The sequence below is a fragment of the Epinephelus lanceolatus genome, chromosome 9, assembly GCF_041903045.1.
Source record: "Epinephelus lanceolatus isolate andai-2023 chromosome 9, ASM4190304v1, whole genome shotgun sequence".
In the NCBI taxonomy this organism is placed as follows: Eukaryota; Metazoa; Chordata; class Actinopteri; order Perciformes; family Serranidae; genus Epinephelus; species Epinephelus lanceolatus.
In genome coordinates, this window is record NC_135742.1 from 38,850,059 (window position 1) to 38,871,791 (window position 21,733).

General features: G+C 40.5%; 1 protein-coding gene across 1 annotated transcript in view; it reads right to left on the reverse strand.

The window, feature by feature from the left end:
* Window positions 1–21,733, reverse strand: part of loxl2b (lysyl oxidase-like 2b) — a 57,361-nt gene that overhangs the window by 2,080 nt on the left and 33,548 nt on the right. The window contains exons 6-13 of the mRNA XM_033619885.2: window positions 19,151–19,334; window positions 14,579–14,730; window positions 12,128–12,295; window positions 5,018–5,183; window positions 4,264–4,504; window positions 2,116–2,231; window positions 1,262–1,398; window positions 1,025–1,136 (exon numbers count right to left, since the gene is read on the reverse strand). Of these exons, the coding sequence (XP_033475776.1) occupies window positions 1,025–1,136; window positions 1,262–1,398; window positions 2,116–2,231; window positions 4,264–4,504; window positions 5,018–5,183; window positions 12,128–12,295; window positions 14,579–14,730; window positions 19,151–19,334 (1,276 nt within the window). The remainder of the gene's footprint in view (window positions 1–1,024; window positions 1,137–1,261; window positions 1,399–2,115; window positions 2,232–4,263; window positions 4,505–5,017; window positions 5,184–12,127; window positions 12,296–14,578; window positions 14,731–19,150; window positions 19,335–21,733) is intronic.

Here is a 21,733-nt window from a genome sequence, read left to right on the forward strand (position 1 = left end):
CTTTCCTGTGTCCTCACCACAAAATTCAGCATCAGTAGTTTACAAAGGGACATCTAAACAAGCATGATGCTTTCTGTAAACAAGTCCTGTGGACTGATGAAGTTAAAATATAACTTTTTTGACGCAATGAGCAAAGGCATGTTTGTGGAAAAAAGGGTGCAGAATTTCATGAAAAGAACACCTGTCCAACTGGTAAACACGGAGGTGGATCGATCATGCTTTGTGCTTGTGTTGCAGCCAGTGGCACAGGGTGTGTCTTATACTGCCAATAAAGGGCGCCTTGGTTTGTCGGTGCCTGACGCCTTGGGCCCCTGACCAATTGTCAGCATTTGTCAAGTTGGGGGTGAGTCTGGGTTGAAATAATACTTACTCACTGCCCGCTTACAGGCTTTTTCCAGAGCTTTCAGCTACATTTCATAGTCTTCATCTGAGCATGGAGTCATACTAAGACTCCCTTCTGGCCATCTATTCTCAAATGACCAAAGTGTTATACAGGTCATTTGATGACAACTGGACCTGATCCATGATAACTGAGTAACCTCCCATCTGCTGATCAAGATCATAAGACGGGGCTGAAAGCTTCAGAAAATTGAAGTGTGCGGACTCTGAGTTAAATTCATTTTTGTCATTCTATAATTTTGAAAAAAAAAAAAAAAAGTAAAATTAATAATGATCAAAAATACATGACTGATCTCAGCAATTAAATTGGACAGTATGATATAATTTCTACTGATTATTTTAATCATTTTAAAGTTATATTTTCAGATAGACTACTGGTGTTATGCATTGACATGTATTTTGTGTTCCTAAAAACTCTTTTATAAATGTAAATTAATTCCACATAACTGCCACTGAAATTGCATTAAGTAATGTCAAAATCAATGAAACAACTGCATGTATGTTACATTTACAGTTTGAAGTCACCTTAAGTGTAAAAACAGAATTAACTTCAATTCTTAGATCACCAACATTAAAAGGAAAGTAAATGTTACAGATATTCCTCCAGATAATTGTGAGGTCTTACCATTATGGCAGCTGTACATCCACACACGATGGCCATCATATCGACATCTGCATTTCAGTATGTTATTTGAGTAGTCTGTCTCCGGTACCTCATAGTTTGGGTTAATTACTATCTGTGAGAGGGAGAACATGAACAAGTCAGGGATGACAGTCAGAGGCCAGGACTAATGGACGCTGTGTGTACATAATTTTGCTTTTTATTTAAAGAAGAGGAACAACAGAACACAGGAAGAATTACCTGGAAAATGTAATCTCCAGGTTTGAGTTCAGTTATGTCAATCCACTGGCAGTCGATGTCGTGCCTGTAGGTATCCCAGCAGCCCACAGTGATCCCCTGATCTCCAAAGTTAGCACATTCGTACCTCTTTTCAATACCTGCGATAAGACATTACAAAAGGAAAAAGTGATGACAAGTAAACCCCCTGAGAACCATTCATAACATGTTAAAGCTGCATGTTATTTCTTTTTTTGGCCACATGGGGGCAGTGCAATAAGCTTTAAACACTGACATATTATCATCTAATGAAGCTGCTTCTTAAGAAACAGACACAGGTAAACATAGGCATTTATTTGTAACCATGTTTCTATCCAACAGATGGGTGTGAGTCCAATAGTCACTCTGTTTTGGTCTCCACCAACATCTGAGAAAAATATCTGGCTTTTTAGCTGCTAAATGCTCCTCTATGTCCACCTTCTAGACGTAGGTAAACATTGTGGAGCATTTAGTGGCTGTCTGCTGCTGGTGCTGGGCAGCTATTGTCCAGTGGATTTATCAGAACACACAAAACAGCTGCCTTGTAGCTGGAAACAAGGATGAGTGCAGTGAACCAAAGACAAAACAATGAGCTGAAAGATGCTAAAAAGCTCTGTGGATCTAAAGGGAAGTGCAGACTAGGTCCTTGGTGCGTCACTAAAATTGACCCCCTTTCACATTACTGAGTCACTTGATCCACTGTGAAATAAGAAATATTGACTGATGTAGATTTAAAAGACAATTGTTGACTATGTGAGGGGTCATTCTGCCACATTTCTGAAAAGTTGAATTTTATTTATATCTTGAAATGAAAGTAGAACCCCCATTTCAGTTCTCACCTTCATCACACTCTGAGTCCTCCAGGCAAAAACTTGCTTTGTGTCCTTCTGCCACTTTGGTTCCATTGAGGCTGAACAGGTCATAGAGCGTAAACACCTCCATGCTGTGATAATGCCTACACACAGACACAGAGATGAAGTTTAGAAACATAGTCAGGTACAAACGTCACACAAAAGTACAAGTATGTCTGTTGTAGCTCTAGTACACTAAAGAAAGAGCAACGATGGCCTTTATTAAAAAACAGAACATGGCAAACTGGCATCTGCCACCTACCTCTGCCATTCAAAGGTGCCCAGGGTTTGCCAGCTAAAAAGCTGGTAGCTGTGTGAAGCTTTCAACAGTGAACTGTTCCCCCGGCCAACACAGGAACCACAAAAATGTGGGACTTTTTGTACACTGGCTATAGCTTACAGCACACTGTCAATTACAGGGCAGTGTAACATATGGAAGGGAAAAACTGCTGCAGAGACAAGACATGAGGGGGCTGAGTCATCGCTCTTTCTTTGAATTAAGTCTAATTTGAGATGTCATTTCTGAATCATTCAAATGTGTTCTTCTACTCTGTGGTTTCTAACGGACTTTATACTTGTGATGTTTAATCACGCTGCAATTTATCTTCCTTAGATACAAACTTTTAAAACTGTTTCCACAAATGATATTTGATGATGTATGTCACATGGATTTCAGTAGGCTCATTGTTCTGTAAGAAGGATTGCATAAGTGGCCTTTTTCTTTATAATTAAAGTTTTATTGAATTTTATAATGCTCTTTGTCCTTAAATATTTTTACATTTTCCTGTCACACCAAGCATTTTATTGAAATATTTTATTAATAGTGAGTAGTTAGCATCCCCCACACCACCAGATTTTCTTTTTTTTGAGGGCAGAAAAGATTTGAAACAGCATAGACATCACCACAGGACTTCAAAACTTTCAACATCCTGAATTTCTTTAAGCTGGACTAGCAGCTTATTAAAGAAACCCCTCAACTTTTTGGGAAACCCACATATTTGCTTTCCTTTTGTGCGTTTCAAGATCTATCAATCTCATGTCTATGCGTAAGTACGGCGCTAGACCCAGGAGGTGATTAGCCTAGCTTTGTATGAAGACTGAAAGCAGGAGGAAATGGCTAGACTGGCTAGTTTAAACGACAAAGTTAAGAAATACTTCTACCAAGACCTCTGTGGCTCAATAATTACATTTTTCATATCTTCATTAGTTTCATCTATAAACAAACAGAAATGCAAAAAATACTACTTCAGTCAGGACCACTTAAGGCAAAGACAACTTTATTCCCATGAAGAGTATTATATTCAGCGGTATGGCTCTGTTCTGGGGCCTCTCTGCCTTTCCTAGGCCTATGCAGAAAGCCTAAGGTGGAGAGACCACACCTCTCTGCCCTTCCACGCGCCTACGTGGAATGCTCTACGGCAGAAAGAGCACACCTCTCTGCCCCTCCATGCTCCTACATGGAAAGCCTAAGGCCAGGAGAGCAGCAGCAAAAAACCCCCGGGAACAGAACAGAGCAGCATCAATGAAAATAGAATTGACATTGATAAGTCAGACACAACATGAAGGAGGAGCTTGGATGGAGGTGGGTTGCAAAGAGCCTTGCAGAGGAAGCAGCAACAGCGGGCAGGGTGTAGACAGGGTAGGGTGCCCTGAATATGATTTGCCAATTGGTGGCATAGAGAGGAATCATGTGATCTATCAGCTGACTCCCTTCCATCAATTGGCTGCTCCATCAGTTGACTGGGCTGCTTCAGATCAGCTGATGTAACTGGGATGTGAGCTGAGCTTGACATTGTGTCATGCTTGATCTAACACTATGATTAACTTGTGGTTTTACACACAGGCCTGAAATACACACACGCAAAAGTAGGACCTAAATGTGCATCAAATGGAGAGATGTCAGAGTGAGGGAGTTGCCAAGCAGTTGGGGGTTCAGTGCCTTGCTCAAAAACTGGTACCTATCCAGATACCAGTTCACACTGCATATTTGGTCCATACTGGGGACTTGAACTGGCAACCCTCCAGTTCCCAACCTAAGTCCTTATGGACTAAGCTACTGCCACCCCACACTTCTGTGTGGGCTTCACTTTTCAGCCCCAGAGGTTGCCCCTTGGATCAAACCCTTGCGACACTGACCTGTGACAGTCATGCCACACCCAGGAGTGCCTGCCAGCTTTGGGCCGGAAGTCAGACTGGCCGTTGTTGTGGATCTGGGATGAGAAGCGCAGCAGGCGGCGATAGGAGTTGGCCGGCACCTGGCTGGAGGTGGAGGACAGACAATTCTCCTCAAACGCACACTGCAGCATGAACATGGGCCTGTCCTCCATGTAGGTGGTCTGCTCCACCACCTGAGGGTTCAACACCAGGTCAGGAGCCGCTGTGGACAGGAGGATGAAGAGAAACCACAGAGAAGCAGACAGAGACAAAACATTTTTAGAAACATAGCGGTATGGCCCTGTCATTGGCAAAAAACCCCAGAAAAGCTCAGGCACGTTGAGTAAATGAGTGGCTTCTGTTTCAAATGCAGAGCCCTTGTGATTCAGGAGGGATATTGAAGTTTCGGTTATGTAAACATTCCTCTGAGGCAGAGCTTCTTAAGAGGCAGAAATAATTTCATTTGTTGAATTACAACTGCAGAGCAAGAGTCAAAGCTTTTCAATGTAAAGGTGTGAACTGGCAAATTAAATGGCAAAGGCTATAGTCAAAGTATAATTAAAAGCGGAAATGTCAATTACTTCTTTTCTTACTCTTTCATTCATCACCATACAGCATTCAGGCTCTTTAATGGGCTACTGATGTAACATTACATGATTTCTAGGCATGTTTTCTGACCATTACCTCTCAAAAGCATTCACCACATTATGTTATAAATATAATTTGGGTATCTCACTCTCAGAGCAGGAGACTCCAGCGGCATTGCGTCCACCTCCCCTAGGGCAGCTGAGGTGGGCTCCGTGGTGCAGGCAGTGGGACAGAGACATCTCAGTACCAGAGCAGCGAACGCCACTCATCACCACAGCGTCAGCAGTCACCTCTCCTGGCCAATACCAAGTCTCCTGTTGAGAAAACATGAGCCCATGGTTCACGGCTGACAGTAGAGGGACATCCACATGCCATTAATATTGCCTTGGTGTGTGAATATGCAAAAACGATGTCGGACTCCGTAGTTTTCTCTGGACCCCTCCCAAATCTGACCAGTGATGACATGTTTAGCCGCATGTCATCATTTAATCGCTGGCTGTCCAGGTGGTGTCCAGCAAACGATGTGGGTTTCGTCTTATTAGGAGAAACGGCATTCATCCCACTTTGGATGGAGCTGCTCTCATTTCTAGGAACCTGGCAAATTTTATTAGTAATTCAAATCCCTGACAACCCAGAGTTGAGACCAGGACTCAGAGCCGCAGTCCTATACGCCTCTCTGAGCTTCTAGTTCAGTTACGCAGCCATAGTTTTCATAGTTTCATACAAACGGTGTCTGTCCCCCAACCACCTAAATTATTTAAATCTAAAATTAAACAAAGAGGAGTTGTGCATAACAACCTCATAAAAATTAAAACCTCTTCTGTGACAGAAAGACAAAACAGGAGAATTAAATGCGGACTGTTAAATATCAGGTCTCTATCGTCTAAAGCAGTGTTAGTAAACAAATTAATATCAGATAATCATATTGATTTACTCAGTCTCACAGAAACCTGGCTGTGTCAAGATGAATATGTTAGTCTTAATGAGTCCACTCCTCCCAGTCATAATAATACCCACATTCCTCGAGGCAGCGGCCGAGGAGGGGGAGTTGCAGCCATTTTTAACTCTAGTCTGTTAATCAGCCCTAAACCTAAACTAGACTATAATTCATTTGAAAGCCTCGTTCTTAGTCTTTTACATCCGACCTGGAAAACCTCGCAGCCACTTTTATTTGTTATAGTGTACCGTGCTCCTGGCCCGTATTCTGAATTTGTTTCTGAATTCTCAGAGTTTTTATCCAGTTTATTTCTTAAATCAGATAAAGTTATTATTGTAGGCGATTTTAACATTCATGTCGACGTTGATAATGACTCCCTGGCTACCGCGTTTATCTCATTATTAGACTCCATTGGCTTCAGTCAGGGTGTACATGAACCCACTCATTGTTTTAACCATACCCTCGATCTAGTTCTGATGTATGGAATTGAAATTGATAACCTAAAAGTCTTTCCACAGAATCCCTCGCTATTGGATCATTATCTGATTACTTTTGATTTCTTTTTACTCGATTACACGCCACTCAGCAACAGTTACTATACTAGATGTTTATCAGATAGTGCTGTTGCAAAATTTAAGAAAAAGATTACTCCGTCGTTAAATTCAATACCAAGTCCCTCAGTAACAGAGGTTTCCTGTACCGACTTTGATCATCTTGTCGATAGCGCCGTAGGCTCGCTGCGAACAACACTTGACTCTGTAGCTCCTCTTAAAAAGAAGTTAAAAAAGCAAAGAAAGTTCGCTCCTTGGTATAAAAAAAGTTAAAACAAATATCGCGAAAATTTGAAAGGAATTGGCGATTGACCAAACTGGAAGAATCTCGTTTAATCTGGACAGACAGTCTCAAAACTTATAAGAGGGGCCTCCGCAATGCCAGAGCAAACTATTACTCAGCATTAATAGAAGACAATAAGAACAACCCCAGATTTCTTTTCAGCACTGTAGCCAGGCTGACTGAGAGTCAAAGCTCTATTGAGCCTTGTATTCCTTTAGCCCTTAGCAGTAATGATTTTATGAGCTTTTTTAATGACAAAATTCTAACTATCAGAGGCAAAATTCATGACCTCCTGTCCTCAGATAGTACCTATCTAACCTCAAACACAGCTGTAAAACCTAATATATATTTAGACTGCTTCTCCCCAATTTCTCTTCAAGAATTGACCGCAGTGATTTCTTCATCTAAATCATCAACGTGTCTCTTAGACCCCATCCCAACTAGGCTACTTAAGGAGGTCTTTCCTTTAGTTAACACTCATATATTAGAAATGATCAATATATCCTTATTAACAGGCTATGTGCCACAGTCTTTTAAGGTAGCTGTAATTAAACCTCTATTAAAAAAGCCCACCCTGGATCCAGAGGTGTTAGCCAACTATAGACCAATATCTAATCTTCTCTTTGTGTCAAAGATCCTTGAGAAAGTAGTCGCAGACCAGCTGTGTGATTTTCTCCATAATAATAATTTATTTGAGGAATTTCAGTCAGGATTTAGAGTGCATCATAGCACTGAGACAGCACTAGTTAAAATTACAAATGACCTTCTGATTGCTTCAGACAAAGGACTTGTCTCTGTACTTGTTTTATTAGATCTTAGTGCATTTGACACAATTGACCATCAAATTCTACTGCAGAAACTGGATCACTTAATTGGCCTAAAAGGTTCTGCACTAAGCTGGTTTAAATCTTATTTATCTGATTGTTTTCAGTTTGTTGACGTTCATAATGAATCATCCTTAAGTACCAAAGTTTGTTTTGGAGTTCCGCAAGGTTCTGTGCTCGGACCAATCCTATTTACCCTATATATGTTTCCTTTAGGTAACATCATTAGAAATCACTCTATAAATTTCCATTGTTATGCGGATGATACACAGTTGTATTTATCGATGAAGCCAGAAGAAAGTAATCAATTAACTAAACTCCATAACTGCCTTAAAGACATAAAAACTTGGATGAGCACCAATTTCCTGATGTTAAATTCAGACAAAACTGAAGTTATTGTTCTTGGCCCCGAACAACTCAGAGACTCTTTATCTGATGACATAGTTTCTCTAGATGGCATTGCTCTGGCCTCTAGCACTACCGTAAGAAACCTCGGAGTAATATTTGATCAAGATTTGTCTTTTAATTCTCATTTAAAACAAACCTCACGGACTGCATTTTTTCATCTGTGTAATATTGCGAAAATTAGGCCTATCCTGACCCGAAAAGATGCAGAAAAATTGGTCCACGCTTTTGTTACCTCTAGGCTGGATTACTGTAACTCTCTATTATCAGGCAGCTCTAGTAAGTCCTTAAAAACTCTCCAGCTAATTCAGAATGCAGCAGCACGTGTACTAACAGGAACTAAGAAACGTGATCATATTTCTCCTGTTTTAGCTTCTCTGCACTGGCTCCCTGTAAAATCCAGAATCGAATTTAAAATCCTACTGTTAACTTATAAAGCTCTAAATGGTCAAGCTCTGTCATATCTTAGAGAGCTCATAGTGCCATATTATCCCACCAGAACACTGCGCTCTGAGAATGCAGGGTTACTCGTGGTCCCTAAAGTCTCCAAAAGTAGATCAGGAGCCAGAGCCTTCAGCTATCAGGCTCCTCTCCTGTGGAATCATCTTCCTGTTACGGTCCAGGAGGCAGACACCGTCTCCACATTTAAGACTAGACTTAAGACTTTCCTCTTTGATAAAGCTTATAGTTAGGGCTGGCTCAGGCTTGCCCTGTACCAGCCCCTAGTTAGGCTGACTTAGGCCTAGTCTGCTGGAGGACCCCCTATAATACACCGGGCACCTTCTCTCCTTCTCTCTCTCTCTCGCTCTCTCTCTCTCTCTCTCGTATTCTATTACTGCATCTTGCTAACTCAGCCATTCTGGATGTCACTAACTCGGCTTCTTCTTCGGAGCCTTTGTGCTCCACTGTCTCTCAGATTAACTCATATCGCAGCGGTGCCTGGACAGCGTGACGTGTGTGGTTGTGCTGCTGCCGTGGTCCTGCCAGATGTCTCCTGCTGCTGCCATCATTAGTCATTAGTCAAAACTTCTACTGTTATTATACACATACGACTATCTATCACACATGTATACTGCCAGATATTAATACATACTTTCAACATATTGTACCACAGTAGCCAGAACTATAACTATAATATTATTACTTTCAATAATGTTGTTGTAAGCTACTGTCATTACCTGCATCTCTCTCTCTCTCTCTCTCTCTCCCTCTCTCTCTCTCTTTCTTTCTCTCTCTCTCTCTCTCTCTCTCTGTCCCATTGTGTCATGCGGATTACTGTTAATTTATTATGCTGACCTGTTCTGTACGACATCTATTGCACAGGTTTCTACCGTTTTTTTCCCCCGTTAAAGGGTTTTTTTGGGGAGTTTTTCCTTATCCGCTGTGAGGGTCCTAAGGACAGAGGGATGTCGTATGCTGTAAAGCCCTGTGAGGCAAATTGTGATTTGTGATATTGGGCTTTATAAATAAAATTGATTGATTGATTGATTGATTTATCTCTGACATAATGCACTTTGATTGATCATATACTGTACACATTGTAGAACTGACCCATAGGCTAAACTGTAATGCTTTCTGATTCAGTTTCACACATAGCGAATAGGAGAGAGCAGGGCACAACCTCACATATTTGAGTTATGGCTAAATGTTACTAAAACAGTTTGAGATTAATTATTTCTTGTTTTATTATAACAACATGCACATCTCTGCTACACATGAACAGTTGTTTTATTCTGGAACAACCGAGAAGTGGTTTGTTTATGGATCTATCTATGATAGATATCAAAACATCTACACATCCCTCATCTAACCACTGATGCTTCATGAATGGAAAGATAAGCACAAAGATGGATACATAGTAGGCTATGTGTGGGTATAATATCTTTTTCTCTTTTCATCCATGATAGATTGATGGATAGATGTATGTAGATACTTATCTCTCTACCTACATCAAGGGAAAGAGAGGTATCCATCCATCTGTTAGTCTATCAACAATAATCAATGGTTGGATCAATAGATGTATATAGATTGCACTACAATGTATGAATGTTGACAAAACTGTGAACCTGTGTGCCAATAGGATACCTGACAAATTAAAATATATATTTGAGTATATATACTTAAGTATATAAGTATATCTTATTTAATTAAGGACATGAGTTCAAACTGAAAATAAGTTTTAAGTGCAAAAATAGAGAAAATATGCTGTAGGCCACTTAGCTGTACCACTGCCTTACAACTAACGCTGCTGTGTGGAAATTTTATAAACCCTAGCTAACACCTGCTGGGAGTTGGTTATGTAGATCAAAATGGTGTTGTGTTGTTTTAGGCAACAAGACAGTTGTTAAGATAATATATGGTCGGATTCTTTGACTTACAGAGACAGCTCAGAAATCGCAAAAACAAGTATGGCAAAGAAATTTACTAATGTCAGTCCAAAACGCTCTTTGTTACTGAACTCCACTGAAATACGTCCAATCTCTGTGGGATTTTGCAGGTCACTGTTTGGGCAGTATTTTGGTCAAGTGGCTGGACAAACAAAGGGATTGACCTGTGTAACAATTTACTCCGCATTAGGAGGTTCCCCACGCTCCCCTATGTTTGATATCAAAACTGACACTAACCTTTTTGGACATACTATAATCCGTTGTTGCTCACTTCATATATGATAACAGTGCTTTACTGAACACAGCTAGTCAAAAACCTTTAATTAGCTAACAGTGAACAGTTAGAACATATTTAGTTAGTGAGGTGTGGGAGGATTTCATTTAACAGTTTGCAAAAGCCTGCAATGAAGCCTTCTTTAAGCACCACGGATACTAATTTATCATTTATTATTTCACCAGCCATGTTGGAAAAAAAATGTTCCAGATGTTTTACTTAAGTAGCAATCCTTAAACACCTTAAATTGTTGTGAAGAAAGGTGGTTCTCTACATTGACCACTAGAGGGCACAGTCAGTCCTTTTAAATCCTCATGGATGGGCCATTACTTTGTAGATACATAATGGTACATATATGTTTTTTAAGTGCAACTTAAACTGCCAAATAAGGCCTATGCAACGTATGTTCTTATGAGTGAAATATATTAATGTATAATAGCACTGCCAGACAAAAAGATGACACAAATAATATCATAACATAACAAATACACCCCTATTACAACAGACAGTTGAACTTGCTTCTGCCTCAAGGTAAACCTGACATCCTATAATCATACAAAAATCACTGTTTTACTATTTCCACCCATAAAGCTCAGCTCTCCATTTCACAGCTCTGCACAAACTGCCCAAGGCTGTTTTAGGAGCAGTATAATTACTGGTGAAATGATAACCCTGACAAATCATTTTAGGCTATTTTTAAACATAACACAGCTGTGATGATAATACAACAATATTTGTCATTATCAGACTGGCAGATACTATGAAACCTAAGCTTAAAAAAATAAATTGCACACTATACTTTTGCATTTGAATATGGATTATAATAATCATTTTAACTTGCTTCTTATGAAAATATTTTTTTTATCCTCATCATTATCTCTCCTGCGAAGTCTTTAAAATTCACCCACTACAAAAATGATGATGATTGAAGCCATTTGCAATTCATTTTTATTAGAAATGAGCTAAATTGTCAGGACATAATTCAAATTAACGCAATGCAAAAGTGATTCCATCTGATATGTAGTTATAGAATTTGTAGGACATGATTGGATTGAATGGATGCATTAAACAAAATTGAGTCAAAAGTAAATCAATAATTGATTAGGTTTTAACAGAGAAATGGTTTAAGGAATTCCTCTGAAAAATCAACAACCCTTTATAAGCTCTACAACTAATCTCAAATAACCATCTCAGAACATTGTCACTATTTTTCCTATTATTAAAAAAATGACATAGGTCTTTCCAGGAAACATCCCACAGGTAATTAGTGAGAAATTATGTGCACATGGCAGTACATTTTAAGACTTTGGGGATCTAGATGTAGCAAAAAAATATTAATTTTACATGTGAAGTTTAATGAAAAACCTGGGTTAAACTACAACCTCTCCTGCCTAAGATCCTGTGCTCAGATTTGTAATGTCTTAATCTTAGTCTGAAACAACATTAATCAAAATAAACACCATTTATTGTTTTTGTTCTTAAACATTTCAGACATTTACTGACAGGCTGTAACATTTGAAGAGAGGGGTGGAAAAAAAAGGATCCTGTTACAAACCAAACAGGCTGATTCCCACCTGCTGGCTGCTGCAACTCGTACCTGGAAAGCGTTGCTGGCGAAGCCCAGGCCCAGCTGTCTGCAAACCACCATGGCCTCCATGGTTCCCCAGCCTTCACTGCACACCGTCCCCCACACCAGAGAACCGTTCCTCTCCATCAGCACTTCCACACGGCCCTCATAGGGGTTACGACCTCCACTCAGGCGCAGCTACGGGCATGACAAACACAAACACACCAACTTAAAGGATAAATCCAGGCTGTTATATGAATCAGTGATGTTTGACAGGATATTTAAAGCATGTAGCTGTTGTTTAACATCTTAAAATGGTGAGGGAAGTTTTTCTTTCTTTAACCACTACTTAATGTATCTTTCTAAGATTTAAAGTACCCTGTTACTACAAAGTAACAAACCCAGCATACATGATAACATACCTAAGAGTGCTATCACATTTAATGTCACCAGTGTTTCTAATATTTTTAACAAATACTTGGTGACTTCCACCATGCACTGGGGGGGTTTGCAGCCGAATGTGAAGACGTCGGGATGAGAGTCAGCACCTCCAAGTCTGAGGCCATGGTACTCTGCCAGAAAATGGTGGATTGCCCCCTTCCGGGTTGGGAGTGAGTTACTGCCCCAAGCAAGGGAGTTCAAGTATCTCTGGGTTTTGTTCATGAGTGAAGGTAGAATGGTGTGTGAAATGTATCTGCAGTTTGCAGAAATGCAGTGATGTGGGCGTGGTGCCGGACCGTTGTGGTGAAGAGGGAGCTGAGCCGGAAGACGAAGCTTTTGATTTACTGGTCTATCTACATACAAACCCTCTCCTATGGTCATGAGCTTTGGGTAATGACCGAAAGAACGAAGTCGCAGATACAAGGGGCCGAAATGTGTTTCCTTAGAAGGGTGGCTGGGCTCAGCCTTAGAGATAGGGTAAGGAGCTCGGAAATCCGGAGGGACCTCAGAGTAGAGCCGCTGCTCCTTTGTGTCAAAAGGGGTCAGTTGAGGTGGTTCAGGCATCTGATCAGGATGCCTCCTGGACGCCTCCAGTCCTCCCCTAGGAGGAGCTGGAAAGCGTTATACATGATGTGCAAAATATCCTCACATATGTTAACTTTAAAGACGCATTTCACTGCTGGAAAGATGGTCTTTTCATAAAACTGGGCTGTCTATGCAGTAGAAAGACAAAAATTTTTCAAGCTGATGCTATACAACCAGAAAAATAAAGAAAAAGCTGTAGCTTTTGCTTAAGAGGTAGAAAAACCTACAACTACCAGAATGCACTTCGCTGCACCACACCAGTAAGTGCTCCCGAGGGTGGTGACATTATGCAATCTTTTCCGATTTGACACAGGAAACATTGTAAAGAGCAGCTGGTCATAAACAATCTCTTATTACAGTTAAAACTAAGCTAATATATGCTTCTGAAAACATTTTTGGTGAAAAACTGACAACACAGTAAGGCTCCGATTATAGAGAAAGCATTTTAACAGCTGGAGGCTGCTTTCTGTAATCCTCTTTAATGAGAATGAAGCTTTTTGCTCGCTGTTTTTGCCTTGCTGTGCACCTCACGTTTCTGCATTCTAGGCGCCTGCTGTTTTTGCCAGAGTGCTCTAAACTCCTCGAGTTGAAAAAACTTCAACTCAGGGCGGAAAAGCACCCCACATCATGTCTGCTTTTTTCCCATTGTGTGATCAGATGATGCCTGGAAATGGCCATTATTGAGGTGAAGCTCCTGGACCAACTGGTGGTACTCCCAATGATCCACCCTCTTTTTTAGGGTCTCACGTACCCACACAAATCTCAGTTTCTCTTCGCCCAACAAACTTTTTGCCGACAGCCTCTCACCCTCAAGCGGAGCTACTGCAAGTACCCTCTGCCTGTCCATTTTAGTACCTAGCTACTTATTACAATGAAATAAATAAAAATACATAAATAAACAGTAGATTGATTACACGGTAAGGTTAGGGTAAGGAGGTGATGGGGTGGTTGCCTAGCAACAATAAAAAGACTTAGTTTTAATTTTTTTACTGGTGGCATTCTATTTAAAGAACAAAAAAAGCAATGCAGTGCGCCCTTTGCAACCTGCAAAATGCTTTCTGTGTGATCAGAGCCTAGCAGAATCTTGGTTCATATTTGATCAGCACTGCCTATTTTTACTGTTTGATCTGAGTTTAAGAGAGAGAGAGGTGGATTTATCTCTCAATTTGCTTCTATACTTTTTGTGTCCATGGTGGTGGGCACATGAAAATTTTGAAATACAATCTGTAGTTTGAGCAACAGCCTGGGGGCTAGTGAAAATTTGAGGTGGGAGATGAACAGGAGGATCTAGGCACTGGTAAGATGGAGAGAAGTTTACCACAGTTCATTTACACATACTACCCCAATTATTATGACACAAAGCTGGTTGAAAATCAGTGAAGTATCCCTTTCAGTGGTCTGCAGCAGGCCCTATGTATGCATAAAAGACACTGAAAGAGTAGTGTTTGTGCTCACCGACTCCTGGAAGCCCATAGCAGGAACGTTACATCTAACGGCTGCATCCTCCTCATGGCTGCAACCAATAGCCTCCTTGTTGAAGAAGCACTCTGTGATGGACTTCTCAAATCCAGAGCACTCCACCTCATTCATATGCACAGGGCCCATACCTAAAAAGTACAAAGAAAAGACACTGTTTAGAAAGGTTGCTTCCCATTGAAACTGAGAGGGAAAAACAAATGGTTATTATGACTGAGAGATGTCTGTGTTGTGTCTTGATTTCATGTCTATTTACCATCTCCATAGAAAAATACAGCTCTGGTATAAAATTAAACTAGAATTACCGCCTCACGGTTGTATGCTTCCACCAGCCAGTCAAGTTGCAGTTTACATTTGCGTCTGTCTAGACTAATACGTAGCCATAACAGTAGACAATGCTTCAAATATGGATGTTGCTGCAAAGAAGTGACATATTCTAAAACGTGGATGCTTCATACACGTCGTCTACCTGACAGCACAGAAGATCTATACACTCAGCAAAGTTTCAGGGTGAACACCCAAGATTAGTGTCACCAATTCAGTTTCTGACCAACTGTCTCCTCTTCTGTTGCTGTCTTATGGTGTTGAATAATGGCCAGAAAAGTGTTTTTTTTTGCAGAGCATTATGATGACTCAGTGATACTGAGCTTTGACTTTTTTTTTATCATTTTATCTTATTAGACATGTGTGTGAAACTTTGTCATAAAAAGCATATGAATTCTCGCGTTACAGCTAAAAACATTTTTTGTGAAGTCACATGGACCTTTGAACACCACATTCTAATCAGTTCATTGTTGAGTCCACGTTTGTGCCAAATCTGAGAAATTTCAATGGATGTAAGGTCACAGTGACCATCATTTTTGACCACCAAAACCTAATCAGTTTACCCTTGACTCAAAATGGACGTTTGTGCCAAATTTTAAGACAATTCCATCGAGGCATTCTTTAGATATGGGAATCATGAGAGTAAGATGGAAGAGAGGTGACAGTGACCTTGACCTGTGACTGCCAAAATATAATTGTTCATCTTTGAGGTCAAGTGGATGTTTGTGCCAAATTTGGGAAAATCCCCTCAAGGCATTCTTGAGATATAGCATTGGACAAACGGACAAACAGGTGGAGAGACAACTGGAAAACATAATGCCTGTCGGCAGTGCAGAAGCATGAAAATACAGCTCTGGTGTAAAATCCAGGGTTGGGGTTAGGAAGGGGAAGGACGGATAGCAATAACAGTTGTCACCACATCATATCAAGTACCATAATATTGATTGCCTATGATCATATGACCTTTACATGAGAAGAAAGGATACCATAAAATGACACTGTGACAAAAAATGCTTCACACTATCCTCACAGAAATAAAATCTGTATTACTGCCACACACATCTCTTAACACTTCCATGCTCACAACATGATTCTTATACAAGTTAATAAAGGTTTTTATTGTGACTGCACCCTCTGACTGGCTCCATTCACTTTATCCTGACCTCTTCACAATGACACTTAAGACTCTGATAATGAAAGATGAGTACTCATCGGAATATTCAAAACAGCTTTGATTGATGCTTCATGTGCTAATCAGAAACACATTCATCTATAATATTCTTCTGTGAAATGTTTACCATGGTGTACTGTTACCATCTGAGCTTTTTATTACTTCCATCTGAGCTTTGTTTTTCTCCATGAAGGGTTGCAGAGAGCCACTTGATGAGAAATCATGATGGAAAATAATTTTGGAAAAGGAAGATTCATCCATTTGTTTCAAAATTTTCCATGTCTAATATTACTGGAATGTGAAACGCGTCCCTGTTTATGAAAAAGGGAGCAACTCCAATAAGAGACAGAAGCCCTGTGCTGTATACGGTTGTTATTGGTGCACCCCTAGAGAAAATGTTACTTTTTTCCATAGTATATCCCTTATAACAGGGGAGCTGGGCTTTACAACACCATATAACCCAGGTGCTAGATATCTGCTGAGTGTGTAATTTAGAAGTGGGTCATTGGCACATTTTTTGTTGGGTGGGGGGTCCCAAATTCCAAACCTGCCGTAAACCTCTCCATGCAGCCGGTGACAGAACCCTGCTGGTACACTCTGGGGGGAGACTCCTCAGTGGAGACTATAAAGTGAGACTGCTTTGAGTGAAGGCCTCCATTAGATAATAACTAGACAGGGTGGGGGTCTTCTTCTTCTCGACCCAGCACGAGCTTTGCCTTGTACATTTCAAAATAAAATACCAACCAATATTAAAATGTGACACCTAATCTGGTAAACAAATAAAAGGGGAATTCAGGTTTATTACAGCTTGGGTATTAGTTTTGCAGTTTTGGCCATCGTTATAATAACATCATACAAACCAAAGTAATTGTCTACGTTTGGTATGGAAACATGACTACAATGAAGCCTGATGGGGCAGGAACATAACTGGCCTACTAAGAGTTATCTTAATGCATAAAACAAACAAATGGTCTCAAAAATATTTTGGCAAAAAATATTTGCAGTAATCCTTTGGCCGTATCATTTATAATTATATAATCTATTTTCAATTAATTTACCAGCACAGATATTAAATACTAAAGACATTAAAGCAGGGTGAAAAAAGGAGTGTCAGTTATGAAGGGAGGGCCAGGAGAATGAAGAGATTTGTTTACAATAATCTAAATGCAGTCACAGTACCTGTCTCTGTTAGCCTGCAAATTAATATCTTCTTCTTATTATTATTTATTTTACTTTGCTTCCATTGCATTTGGGTGGAGGCAGAAACCTCAAAGACAGACTCAATAAGACATCTGCATACCTATTATACAGAAACTGCCCAGCACCGAACAATAGACAGCGCAGTTAGCGGTTAGCTGGTAACCATGGTGGAACATTTAGCAGCTAAAGAGCCAATATCTCCCTTAGGAGTTGGTGGAGACCAACACAGAGCTAAAAGGAGGGTGAATACTGGAATTTCAGTTGTCAATAGATTAATTTAATTGATGTAACATGCTGGTAACATATTACCATAACAACTAGCCTATGTAATGTGGTAATGAATAAATTGTGTTTACAGCTTGATACACTATACCCATTTGGCCAAAACAAGAATGCAGCTTTAAAGGAGTACAACATTTAGAACATATCTAGAGTCTGGGGCGGGATAGTCAACATGATGTAGCTGAGCAAGCACTAACAGCTTATGGTGCTAACCAAGCCCCCAGAAACAGTGCCTGGCTTTGGAGCCAATTTGAAATAGTGGCCAACCATGGAATTATAACTTCTAGGTCCCTCACATGATGCCATGGGGCCCAGACAGACTTTTCCCCACAAACTTACGTTGTGAAAAAGACATCTGGAAGTCAGTAGAACAATTTGTTCATTCAATCAGATAACATCTGGAACATCTAGAAGAGCCGCACAATTAAATTGTTTTATCCCCATTAAGGTAGCAGAGGGCTAAACCAGAAGTAGCCGCTTGGCCAGCCAAAGTCTCTCGCGCCTGCTCTACTGGCCCAATGACGCTGAAGCAGAGCAGAAGATCCAGGTAAATTCACACCTGGAAATTGAACTGTTCTGGCTTCATGCACCACTAAGCAACTTTTATAGGACTGAACAAGACCCCACCTCTGACACTCTATCCAGTTCTTTTTATACATCCATGGTGCTAACCCAATAAATAAAGTGCTAACACAGAAAAGAATGCTGACAGAGCTAACGCTTACATTGTTACCTACATATAGTAAAAGTTGCACACAGAACCTTTAATGTAAAAAACCTTGTTCAGTAGATAGAGCTACCTTTTATGTCCCAGCATCTGAAGAGAGAGTAATGGTATACATTTCAGTACAGACAGTCCAGCTCAGCTAGGCGTGCCTTATCTCTTTTTTTCCTCAGTGACTAACTTCCAAACTCACTAGAATTACTTAAGAATCTTCATAAATCCTTACAGAACGATATTCAAGTTCATACCAGCTCAGGAACGGATTCCCATCCTCACAGACCTGCACAATGTAACTAATCCTGTTCCACCGAGCTAAATCACTTTTACCATCAGGTCTGTGAGTCCATGACACTCTGCTCAGTGGCACACAGGGGTGATATGGGGAGGAAAGCTTTAAGGATAGAATTACTGCCTCAAATGTTTGGGATATGTGGTTTTGCTACAGTCATAACCTTCCATCCTGTCCCATGTAGGCAATATACATGCACATTTGTTCCAACAATAAAGACTGCCATTCTGAGCTCATTGGCATGAGACCGTTTCATGTCTAGTGTACACTTTGTCCAGGCTGTTTCTGCTCACAATCCATTTCTTTATCTTTTCCCATTGGTTGCATTGCACAGCTGATTACCACAGAGGTGGAAGGTGTTGGAGGAGGCAGAGAGCAGCACTTTTGCTTAGATTAGTCTTATTTCAATGTTGCAGTTTCAATCAAAAAGCCCTTAAAATCAATTTTCCTTTCCCCTTTTCATTATGTTTTGCCCCAAGATCTGAAAGTGTAGTGAGGAGCAGCTGCAAAAAGAGTCATTTCTCTTGCACAAATAACAATGAAAATGGAAAAGGAGTATACCTTGTCCCAGGCGACCTCCAGACAAGGCCTCTATGGCCGTACCGAAGCCCAGCTCTCGACACACCACGGTGGCAGACAGCAGGTTCCAGTTATCATCACATATGGTGCCCCACTCTCCATTTTTCAACACCTCCACTCGGCCCTCGCCTACGATGGCCCCACCACGAAGACGAACCAGTGGTTGCTGTAGAGGAAAAAGAGACACTGTAAAACACATGACTGTAAAAGCTAAAATGTTCAAATACTAAAACCACATTTTTTGTATATTCTTTCATAAATAATAGACTCAGGTGAAAGTTTGGAGCCTCAGCTTTTCCTTTTCTGTGATGAGAGAGCTGAGTCAGCAGACTGAGTGACTACATGTTTACAGAACATGCTATTAATGTGGTTCTCCCATTAACTGTTTGGACAAACTGGAAGTGTTTAATTTTACAAGTAAACACATTAGTGGCAGTTTAGTCTGATGCAATGTTTGGTATTCACAAAGTAAAGCCCAGGCATCTTAATGTGTGGTAAGTTCATCATTTATTTAACCTGGACCCTATTTTGTCTAAATGATTAATGGGGACAACAATTTTTTAAACTGTTCCAGTATTGAGTGAGAAGCCTGTAGATGTCAGTGGCAAAACAGCTGCAATGTAACCACTTGAGCCACCACTTGCACCTTTAATTTACATCGACTAAAAGTGCTTGTTTTTGCCACTGACAGGCTCACATTATTTTAAATGTCTGACAACACTATGAAAAGGATCCCTACGAAGGTCGACCTTATTGTTCAACAGTACCATCCTTTTTATTTGACCTGAAACAGCCCTCAAATCACAATCACCAATTCTACCAGAATCCATTTAATTAAACAGTCATTTTAGCATGTTAAGAGCCAGCATGTTTTCACATTCTAACTGGGTGAATTAAGGCCCACTTTTGGACCACGACCCACCAGTTGGGAACCACTGAGTTATTATAGCTATATTAGCTGCAGGTAATTAGCCATGAATTCACCCAACAATCATCAATGGTGCTTACAGGCGTATTCAGCTCATGTTAATGTCTTTATTGCATTATGTAAGATAGCCCACATGATGTCTACATAAAGTGTCATTAATTACTAATGCAGCGCAAGATCATTAATTACTTGCACTGCATTAGTAATTAATGTAGACTGGGGAAGTTTTCATTTATTGCATACGCATATGATATACTGTATAGCTGTACTTGCTTATGATGATATAATAGGACAAAGTTTACAAATCTTTAGTCTTTTTCTGGGGGGAATCCCAGAACCATGGCATGTTTGGTCCCCCACAGTGCTGACTCCTTGGCTACAGCCTTGCAAAGCCTTCACTATACTTTCACACCGGCAACCAGGCTGCAGACAGGATGTGTCAGCTTTGGGGTTTTTTAATGGTAAATATCTGGTTTAGGGATAAAATTCCTTTGACTCAGACTTGTTAAGTGTGTTGGGAGATTTACTGGGACGTGATGTCAGGCACAGCGCTCCCAACCTGGCACTCAGCTGTGGAACGTGATAGAGAGCATGCAAGCTCAAACCTCACTTTGGAATGTGGATGGAGTCACAGATAGAAATTCATGTCAGCTCAGTGGTGCACTAAATATTGCTAGTACTTCTTGGCTTGATTTGAAGGTTGGTGTTGTTGTCTACAGGCTGAATGAGTTTCACATCCCCTGAAACCTTAATGCAAAACAAAGCCTGTTTAACCCCCAATAGGTTTAAGTAAACTTCCCTCTTTCACCTGCTGTGGAGGTCAAAGGTCAGAATCAGGAAGACAGCAGCACGTCTGGAGCCAGTAAGTGAAGACTCACTAAATGTTTGTGCCAAGGAAAAGTTTCTTTGTGACAAAATCAAAACACTATCCACTCTTAAAAACAGTTATGTCAAAGTCTCTTTGAGCCACATGCATGTGTAAAAGCAATTATTTTGCACGCACACATCAAAGCATTACACCCACATATGACTGCTAAACAGGTCATTCTGAAACCATGGGCATTAATCTGCTGCTATAGTGTCCTCCACTCTTCTGGTTTCAGGCTGTCCACCAGATTTTGGAACCTGGTCAGAGATTTGCTCCAAACTCAGTCACACAAGCATCAGTGAGGTCCAACACTGTAGTTTGGCGATTAGGTCTGACTCACAGGCAGCTGTCCCATTCATCCAAAAGGTGCTGGATGGAGTTCCACACTGGAAAAACCATTTCTTTTATAGACCTGGGGCGCATGGGGGTGTCTTCATGCTGAGACAGGTAAGGGCCTTCCTAAAAGTTGGGAGCACACTTTGGTGTAAAATATCACTCTTCCCTTGTCTTGTAATAAAGTTTCTTGTCCTTGTCTGTTTTTTAGTGAATAAAACAAAAAACTGTGTGCCCTTTTTTAAGCACTTACAGTGTAAAATGTGTTAAACTTCCCTGCTGATGCAGTTTTACAGACTCTGGACCCCAGTTTTCATGCTTAAGGACATATGAGAAGAATAAAAGTTAGCTGACATTGGCGTTGCTTTCTGGAGATACATGTTGTTCCTTGCCCTGTCCCAAGAATTTTACTACATAATGTCATCATTAAAACCCC